The sequence below is a fragment of the Eurypyga helias genome, unplaced genomic scaffold, assembly GCF_000690775.1.
Source record: "Eurypyga helias isolate BGI_N326 unplaced genomic scaffold, ASM69077v1 scaffold8004, whole genome shotgun sequence".
Classification (NCBI taxonomy): domain Eukaryota; kingdom Metazoa; phylum Chordata; class Aves; order Eurypygiformes; family Eurypygidae; genus Eurypyga; species Eurypyga helias.
Window position 1 is genome coordinate 1 of NW_010244333.1, and position 9,837 is coordinate 9,837.

At 36.7% G+C, this 9,837-nt stretch overlaps 1 protein-coding gene across 1 annotated transcript in view; it reads right to left on the minus strand.

The window, feature by feature from the left end:
- Window positions 1–1,221: 1,221 nt before the first annotated feature.
- Window positions 1,222–9,837, minus strand: part of CEP135 (centrosomal protein 135kDa) — a gene marked incomplete at its 3' end in the record, with an annotated part of 14,911 nt that continues 6,295 nt past the window's right edge. Inside the window, exons 5-12 of the mRNA XM_010149707.1 lie at window positions 9,213–9,297; window positions 8,123–8,251; window positions 5,900–6,115; window positions 5,269–5,334; window positions 4,113–4,263; window positions 2,500–2,693; window positions 1,883–2,026; window positions 1,222–1,365 (exon numbers count right to left, since the gene is read on the minus strand). Coding sequence (XP_010148009.1) covers window positions 1,222–1,365; window positions 1,883–2,026; window positions 2,500–2,693; window positions 4,113–4,263; window positions 5,269–5,334; window positions 5,900–6,115; window positions 8,123–8,251; window positions 9,213–9,297 — 1,129 coding nt within the window. The remainder of the gene's footprint in view (window positions 1,366–1,882; window positions 2,027–2,499; window positions 2,694–4,112; window positions 4,264–5,268; window positions 5,335–5,899; window positions 6,116–8,122; window positions 8,252–9,212; window positions 9,298–9,837) is intronic.

Sequence of the window (9,837 nt, forward strand, 5' to 3'; positions counted from 1 at the left end):
TTGCACTTGGCCTTGTTGAACTCTTTATATAATATTTGTGAGTTATTGTAGAAAGATTATGGAGCAACAGGGCAATATGAAAGGTTGCAAGCATGTATAGCTCAGTCTTAAAACATTTGAAACTAATTTAAGAAATTATCACTCCTATGAAATGTAAGACATAACAAAGCTAACTGGTCTTTCTCCAAGCCTATGAAGAAACTTTTTAAGCTATTTGTCTTTGACTTCTGTGTATAAGTGCAGTGATACTATGAAAAAACCTCTCAAACTTCGTAGAAATGTCTCAAATAAGTGGGTTTGTGCAGATATTTCAAAGTGGCACACACATAAGATGTTGGTAGTCACCTACAAAAAAGGATGAAGCTGGAAGAACATCTCTTCCACTGCATGCACATCTTTAAGCACAGAGGTCAGAGTTATTGGCACTGCATTTGGATACACTACGGTTCTCTATTTTTCTGGTAGTAAATCAGACTGTGGAAATATTCATCATACAGTCACTCTTCACATATTTTGTCTTTAGATCAGTCCACTGATATGATTTAAAATTTCTGAGTTTTCATGACATTTTAAAAAAAACTGTATATATTATATTAATGACCCAATAAGGAAGTCAGGGAAACATCCCTGAAATCATATGCTCTTAACTACAACCAAGTAAGACATTAATGCAGATTAATTCCAGACATCAAAATGTCAGACTAGCAGGAAAATTGTTGCATTAATAAGCATGTTTTTAAAGGTTAAAATAATGAAAGTCGGATTGCATATGTTTGATGGTTCAGTTATATGTCATTTAAAATATACTCTGCTACAGAATGCAACAATAACTAAAGATCAGTTAACACGAAAAAGTCCATAAAGTCCCCAGTTTGCAGGATAAGAACTGCATGTGAGCCTCAGGAGTCTCCGAAGCAGTGCATACACACAAAAATATTCCATAGTTGGCTTCATATCTAGGTTCTTCTGACAAGGGGTGATGCCACACTTGCCCTCAGACACTTAAAGCATGTTCCTCTCTTCCTATCCCCACCTAGGAACCGAGCTTCGAAGGATAATTCAGACAATTCATCAAGCCCTCTCACGTGAGTTTGAAATCAGGTAAATTCTAAAGTTATTGCAAAGGGGAACTGACAAACAGCCAGACACAAACACAGCATTACGGTATAAGCCTTCCCTATAGGCCACGTCACTATGAGCAATCAAGCTATAAAAGCTCACCTTTAATTTTTCTCTGAGGCTTTCTTTTTCTGCCATTAGCCTTCTGAAGTCAGTCAATGCAATGTCTCTTTCTTCTTCCACGTGACTCTGAGAAACTAAACTGTGTTTTGCTTCTCTTTTCATCCTGTTTAATTCACCCTGAGACTTTACAAGATTATGGTTTGTTAGCATACAAGGACTGCAATTAATACAGTGTTGTTACTACAATAGAATATTTTTCCCTAGATAACTAAAATATAATCCCTAAATCATGCAGTGATGTGACAACTTATGCAGCCAACACACCTTCTACTGTTCCAAGTATAGCCTAACTTCACACTTTTCTTACGAGTTAACTACTACTTCGTCCTTACTTTCTCGCCTGTATCTTCACCAACCTTTCTCATGCATTCTGTTGGGGTTTTTTTTCCCTGATCTTTCTTGTTTCCAAATGCCACTACAGTAAGTCATAATGTCTTTGAAGTTAATACACTAACTTTGGAATACATCATTTTATCAACAAGCAATAAAAATAGGTATATATTTTATTATTATTGATTGTATTCTAGTAGTTTATACTCCTTAAGTTCTACTACAGAGAGAAGTTTTCTTCATTTTAAATAAGCAACAGTACAAGTGTAATTGGTTATTTCAATGCCAGTTATAAACAATCTCTTCTTACCTGCTCATAAAGAGCATTTAATCGATCCCTTTCTGCAGTCAATAATTTGACATTGGATTGAATTTCTACCATGTGTTTTCCAAATCTTTCTAATGTGGACCGCAGCTCATCTCTTTCTCTGGTGATCAATTTATGGTCTTCACTCTGCAAAGTGATTAATAAAACTTACGTTAAAATATTTGGATAATTAATACAATAAACCAGAAAGAACTCACACTGTTAGTAATACGTGAAAAATATGTATATAATAAATTTTAATTGCAAAAAAAGGCCTGGCATTGGTGATATAATTTAAGCAATAAGAACTAACCCTTAAGGAGGAAAAGCAAACCAGTTAACAATAAGATTTCACCCTTTTTTTGTTTATCATCTATTTCTATTTATTTAAAACAACCTGAGCGATAATTAATCAATGTTACTGTAAAACATGAATAGGAAAATAAAATGCAAGTTCACTGAATTTTCTCTCAGTTAATTTTTTATGTTAAGAACGTAATTAAAGAAATTACTACAGTCATTTACTGCTACTGAATTTGAAAATGTACTTGATAGCTCCTTAAAAGGTTCTACAGTAATTCCATTATTTTTTCAGCTTGTCTTGACAGCAGGAACTTTACCTTCTCTGGAGTCTTACGGCTTGGGCTAGGCCTTCGTTTCCTCATTTTCTGAAGATATTCTAATTCTCGCTTATAATAATCTCTGTCATCTTCTAAAGTCTTTACAAATGCATCTAAACGAGATGGAGATTTGTCTCCCAGGGCTACACCATATTCTAATCTCATTCTTTCTATTTCTAGGACAAGTTCACGTTCTGCAGAAAAAGAAATAAAACCAACTGTATAGGAACCTCATGAATTTCCACAAAGACATATGCATTTGCGGTGGACTAACTCCCAGCAACTGTCTGGGCAGCAAATCTGCTGAAAAGGACGGAGGTGTACTGGCTGACAGTAGGCTAAACACGAGTGAGTAGTGTGCTTTGGAACCGATAGAGGCCTAACAGCAATACTGGGCTGTATCGAAGGAGACACAGACTGAGGGATGTGGTTATTCCCCTTTACTTAGCACTCATTAGATTGCATTTACAATACTGTGTCCAGTTTTGTCCTCCCCTAGTACAAGAAAGATGTTGATAAACTTGAATGAGTCCAGGGGAGGCCCTCCAAGCTGGTCAGGGAGGAAAATAGAGTCATAGCACGGTTTGGGTTGGAAGGGACCTTAAAGCTCATCTAGTTCCACCCCCCCTGCCATGGGCAGGGACACCTTCCACTAGACCAGGGTGCTCCAAGCCTCATCCAGCCTGGCCTTGACCACTTCCAGGGATGGGGCATCCACAGCTTCTCTGGGCAACCTGTCCCAGTGCCTCCCCACCCTCTCCGGGAAGAACTTCTTCCTGATATCCAATCTAAACCTCCCCACTTTCAATTTAAACCCATTCCCCCTTGTCCTGTCACTACACGCCCTTGTAAAAAGTCCCCCCCAGCTTCCTTGTAGCCCCTTCAGGTACTGGAAGGTGCAATAAGGTCTCCCCGGAGCCTTCTCTTCTCCAGGCTGAACAAACCCAACTCTCTCAGCCTTTCATCATAGGAGAATACTTGCCCTGTGGGGAATTACTGCTGAGGGAATTGGGCTTGTTCAACCTGGAGAAGAGCTGGGGATCCAAGAGCAGACTGACAATACCAAGAGGGGCTTATAGATAACGTAGAGCCTGTTTCTTCACAGAATTGCACAGTAGATAAACAAGGAACAAAGATGATTAATTGCTACAGGCAATTACAAGCAATACAGGGAAACCAACTTCTGTCTCTGAGGATAAACAGACATTTGAAAGGGTTGCCTAGAGAGGTTGCAGAATCTCCATCCTTAGAGTTTTTCAAGATCCAGCTGGATAAAGCTCTCAAGAACAGTCTGAATTCAATCACCCAGAAAGAAAATAAAAACAGTTTTGGAGAAAATAAAATTATTTTTTATCAAACTGCCACAGTATTAGTATTAGGATGTCCCGTGGGATCACAGTAAGAAGTTCAAGTTTTAGTTCTCACGTACGGACTGAAAACATACCTGTGACAAAAGATTTCACTTCAGTTTTGACTGAAGACCTCCAGCTTTCTTTTTAGTTGGCATATATCAAGTCTTTCTAGTATTATTAACTGTATCTTAAATATGTAAGGTTCTCTCTTTCAAAAATTATAGAAAGACAACTTACAGGAATCCTCAGCTGGTGATTTACCTTTTATTTCGAAGTTCTCAGTTTTTTCTGTTAGCCTTTGTTTCTCTTGTTCAAGTTGGTTTAACAATACCTCAAGATTCTCTTTATCATCTGCTTTTGCAAAGAGCTCTTCACTCAGTCTCTCATTCTCCCTACGACATGAGCACAACTCCTGAAGTAACAAGTATTATCACAAAAATTAGAAGTGCCAACAGAGACATTTGGAAAAAACCTATTTAACATTTTGTTAAACTTCTAGTACTCAACTGTTTACTTCTGTTTAACCTGGATGTTTTATGCATTAACATTTATTAAAGGCTACCATTGTTTTCATACTAATTTTTATTACATCAAAGTGAGCATTATTTTTGACATGGCTTGCAACCAGTAATGAAATAAGCAAGATTAACCCTTGTGTTTGATTTACAAAACCAAAACAGATGGTAGTGGGGTACAAACATGGAAAAAAAGTAATAAATAAAGCAAGAAATAATATTTAAAGGCATTTAGTAATACTGCTGGTGTTAAAGTACATCAAAATACGGCCCCTGGGTGAACTCAACCCTGCAGCGAATAAGATGTTATTTGGCATGTCCTTCTATAACCTGGTGCCCTGAAAATGACATATTTTTGTATTTTCAAGTTCACTAGAAATACTAAAACAAAGCACCACATTCAGCTAACACACAACTTGCTATATGCTGGAAGGAGTTTGGTCTTCAAGGAACTGTTAATACCGATGTTTTTCACCTGGGCTACCATGCTTTGTTTCTGAGTGAGCAGGCATTGTATAATTATTCACATGCCAATTAAAAGAAAGTAGTTTCTACATGACATCCTAGAGGATTTTCTTCATAACTTATTTGTAGTAAAAATGACTGTCATGGAAATTACAACTTCAGATAGCAGAAATAACAAAATGTACAATAAGGACAAAGTCAACAATACTGTCTACAGAGGTTTCTTTCATCTTATTTTTGCAAAAATACAATGTAGCTTCTTTAACTCTTTCATTCATTAATTATTAATTTATTACAAAAGAGGTTTGGTTTTGGGTTACTATAAAAGTTCTCTTGTTAATTGTCAAAATGTTAATTTTTGTAATAAGCAAAAGAATCAGGTGTATGACAGTATGGTAAAAATGCCACAAACAAGAAGTGAAAGTATTTTTACTTACTGATTTAAGCCTTGTTACTGTTTCTTCAAGATCCTGTATTTCACTGTGCTTTTTTTCAATTTCTTTCTATCAACCAAAATTAACATGTTACAAGTTACATATTCAAAATGACAACAATTCTTTTGTTACAAAAAATTAAGGAAACAGACTAAGCTTGTGAGGAAAACATATAATTAGCTCTGTGTAATCTGCCAGATGGTAAGTATTAAAGCTCCTATGAACCAAACACAAAAATTTTGTGGTATACACATCCATGCTCTTTTTGAGCACAACAATTAAATAACTCATTGCATGAATCCTCATGGAAAAAAAACCCCAAACACAGGCATCACTATTGCAAATATCTATTGCCTATCAATCGTTTTAAGTATCTCCGAATTTTCTTTTGTACTAAGCTAAAAGAAGGAAGACAGATTGCCTCAACTAAACTCATCTCACTTAATACAGTAAAGAAAAAACTGCTGTAATTAATCATCTTTTAGCTAGAAATTCTGTACAATATTAAGTAAACTGGAAAAAATATCTTTTAAATCTTTCTTTGCAAGCCAACAGGTCATTTGTTGCAATTAAAAGATATGAAGCCACCTGAGAGCTGAGCAGATCCTTCCCACTGTAACACGTCCGTGATTACCTTTGCTTCTCCTATTTCCTTATCTGCGGTCTCGAGCACAATTTCCTTGTGTCTTTCCAACTGCTGTGCCAAGTGGTCTATTTCATTCAGCTCTTGACACAGTTCTTCATTTTTATTACTTAAATGCACTACCTCGCTAGTCACGTTTTTTTTAGTGTCCAAGAGGTCTTGGATGCGATTTTCAAGTTCTTTGTTTGTTTGCTGAAGATATTCAACCTGAAAGGCATTTTTCATTACATCGTTAATATGTATTGTTAAACTAGGTAGGAAAAGTTCCTCCCAATCTTCTGAAACAGTCGCTAGATCCATAGTAAAAAAGGGACATCCTGTTAAAAACAGCAAGATTTTCTATTTTTTTAACTTGATGCTTATCAGTATGAAAAAAGAGGATTTTACAAAGGTGCAAGTTCAAGGCATTTGTTACTATAATGTTCTTTACCTAATCCCCAAAACTTAAGGTTTGTTCTGAAAACCAAGTACTGAGAAGCAGAGATCTGTACAGAAACCTGTCCTGGGCATCAGACTGGGAAACCTAGCATACTCAGAGTTTCCCCAGATTTCACAAGATATAAGGACAAGTTCTGCTCTCCCCCTTTGCAGTATGTTTGCTAGGCTTAGTCTCGCTGCTACTCCTTCATGAAAGTGAAGCTTTACTTCTCACTTTACTGAAAGTGAATGTTCCCAAGACCTATCTTGTCCCCAACGTATCTCAGCACCTTAAACAACGTCCGCAGAAATCCTGCTCTACATTGTATTTCCCAGTATACCTTCCCCTGAGAGTAAAGGGAAGAGAGGCAGGGATGTACCGCAGGAATCAGAACCACACATACTAAGTTACAGTACCCAGGAAAATGGAAGCCTGGAGTATCTTGAAAGATTCAAGATAATAGAAGTGTTACACTTCCAACTCCACACAACTTCCCTCAGAAGTCCAGAAAGAAGTATTAATGCAGACACAGGAGAAAGTCAGAGCCCTCAGTCACGAATACTACTACGCAGAGATTTCCATCCATTTACTGTCAGAATGCAGACACAGGAGAAAGTCAGAGCCCTCTCAGTCATGAATACTACTACACAGAGATTTCCATCCATTTACTGTCAGAGAATAAAAGTGATACACTGGTGCTGAGTCTGAGCAAACAGTCTTGATTACCCCAAAACAGCTTTATGCAGCTCTGGGCTTGCTCTCTGTACAATCAATTTGGGTTCAGCATGACTTACTGATTCAGGATCACTGAACACAGCTGTACTGCTTCCAAGCCACAGCTCATTCTGTATTTCTGCAGCACGTAACCTACGCTAATAAACTCTGCCACGTGGCCCTCATGTCACCATACGTCTCTGTACAATCAATTTGGGTTCAGCATGACTTACTGATTCAGGATCACTGCTGTACAATCACAGCTGTACTGCTTCCAAGACACAGCTCATTCTGTATTTCTGCAGCACGTAACCTAAGCTAATAAACTCTGCCACGTGGCCCTCATGTCACCATACGTCATGCACAAACGGTATACAAAATGTCTAACTCTGTTGAAAAAACAGAGAATTGATGGTATAAATCCAGAAACAGGTTTTACTTGATCTATACTGCAGCCTGTCTTGTATCTTTTTTTTTTAAATTCTTCATTCTGAGACCAATAACGAACGCATGCTAATATCCCCAGTAAACACAATTATCTTTATCCTAAGTTTATCTGTTCCTTGCAAGTCTATGTTGGAGCAAAGGTGGGGACCATTTGAATTCCAAAAGGAAGATTCCTTACTATCTGAAGAGATTACCTGCAGGACTAGTCTTTATTATAAATACATACACCATTGTTAGTTCTTAAAACATAAATGGTATGAACAAAAAAAAATAAAAAAGAAAGAAAGAGTGGAAACTTAAAAGAATATAAGTATTTTAAAACTTGGTGGAAACAGTGTACTGGACAGGAATTTTCCAAGTACGGAATTTTCTGAATACTTTCAGATAAACATTATTATGTACAGATATGAGTTCATAGGATTCTTTATCATAACCATTCCAATAGACTTTTAAAACAAGAAATTGTATTTCCTTAGACAAGAAACAGTGTCACCTAAAAAGCAAAGTAAACTGAAGTGATTGATTTTATATCTAACAGTGTCTTTTTAAAGAAAAGCTACAATTTTTGTGGGTTTTTTTTTTTCAGATTGCTAGTATTTTTAGTTTTGACTAACCACCAGTCATAAATTCATTACCTGCAAATTCAAATGGGCGATAAGCTTCTCATTACTTTTACTTCTCGACTCCAGAGAGAGAACCTCATGAGAACGACCACCATCCAATGCCAGCACCAGGCGCTCTATTTCTTTGTCTCGTAGCTCAACCTTTGAGGAAGAAAAAAAATTCTTCATTATCTTCTATACTACTTAATAGAACCTTTATTCAAATAAACACCTATATAACATTCAGTAAAAAGACATACAACTAATAGTGCAATTTTTATCTTTAAAATTTGTTTTAAATTCTGCACATTTCAGAACAAAGTGATTTATTTGGAAGAAAAATAAATTAATCAAATAGAATTTGGGAAAAAAATACTGAAACAATTTCCTACTAGAGCATTTTCTCGAAGAGAAACCAACAGTTTTTGTTTGAAGTGAAGTTAGTGGATGTTGCAAATTAACCGCCCACCACTAGCATTTAAATTTAGGGCAAAAGCTTCTAAATCAGCTAATTTGGTGACTATTTCAGCATGAAAATAAGAGAGTTGAAAACCAAAGGAATATTGGAAGAAGAAAACCAGCACGTGAACAAAAAAAGGAGGATGGTGTCCACTAATCTCCAGACATTGAAAGATATGAACAATTGATGTAATTCCCTCATTTAAATATCAGACATACCAATCCACTGTAACTAAAATATTTTCAGGTCTGCTGACCACAAATTAACTTTCAAAAATTAAAAATTAAAAAAAATATAACCAGTCCAAACAGTGAAAAAAATTATTCTGACCTATCAGTAAAATCAAATTTTTATTCTGGACCAGTTAATGCTTCTGCACTAACATACTCTAGACATACACAAACTCTACTTACGATCATCAAGTTTAGCTTATTTAATGTAAATTTAATACACAAAATATACAAGCAAAAGCAGCAGGCAAGTATTTCATCATTGCTGCTGTCTCCAAAGAGAAGAGAAACAGCTCAACATAGGCAAGTTAGAATAATTGCATTTCACAAGCCCTACAGTGCTTTCCCAACGAGGTTAACGCACAAATTATAATCAAGGCCATTGCAATGGCTACTACAGCCAATATTAAAAACAAGAAAACTGTGAAGATACCTGTTTGCTGTAATTTTTCATTCCACGTTCAGATATCTCCAGTTTTTCCTGTAGCTCTTTTACTTCTGACTGAAGCTCATGAATTCTGAAATGTAGGAATATACTGTTTATATGGATTCATGGAAGAATCCTAGGTACACAAGAGTTCAATGTTAGTATTTTCTCTTTGCTCCTGAATGCAAATATTTCATGAAAAATAGTTTTGTTCATACAGAATATTGGTGCAGAAGTCATTGTTTGAGATACTGTGTTGGGTTGACCTTGGTTGGCTGCCAGACCCTCACCAAACTGCTCTCTCACTCCCCCTTCAAGAGGATGGGGGAGAAAAGAAGATGAAAAAGCTCATGGGTCAAGATAAAGAGCGGGAGAACTCTTACCAATTACTGTCACAGGCAACACAGACTCAGCTTGGGGAAGAGTAATGTAATTTACTCTCAATTAAAATAGAGTAGGATGGTAAGAAACAAAGACAACTTAAAACCACCTTCCTGCCACCCTCCACTTTTTTCCAAGCTCAGCTTCACTCCCAGCTCTTAGAATCATAGAATCACAGAACGGTTTGGGTTGGAAGGGACCTTAAAGCCCATCTAGTTCCAACCCCCCTGCCATGGGCAGGGACACCTTC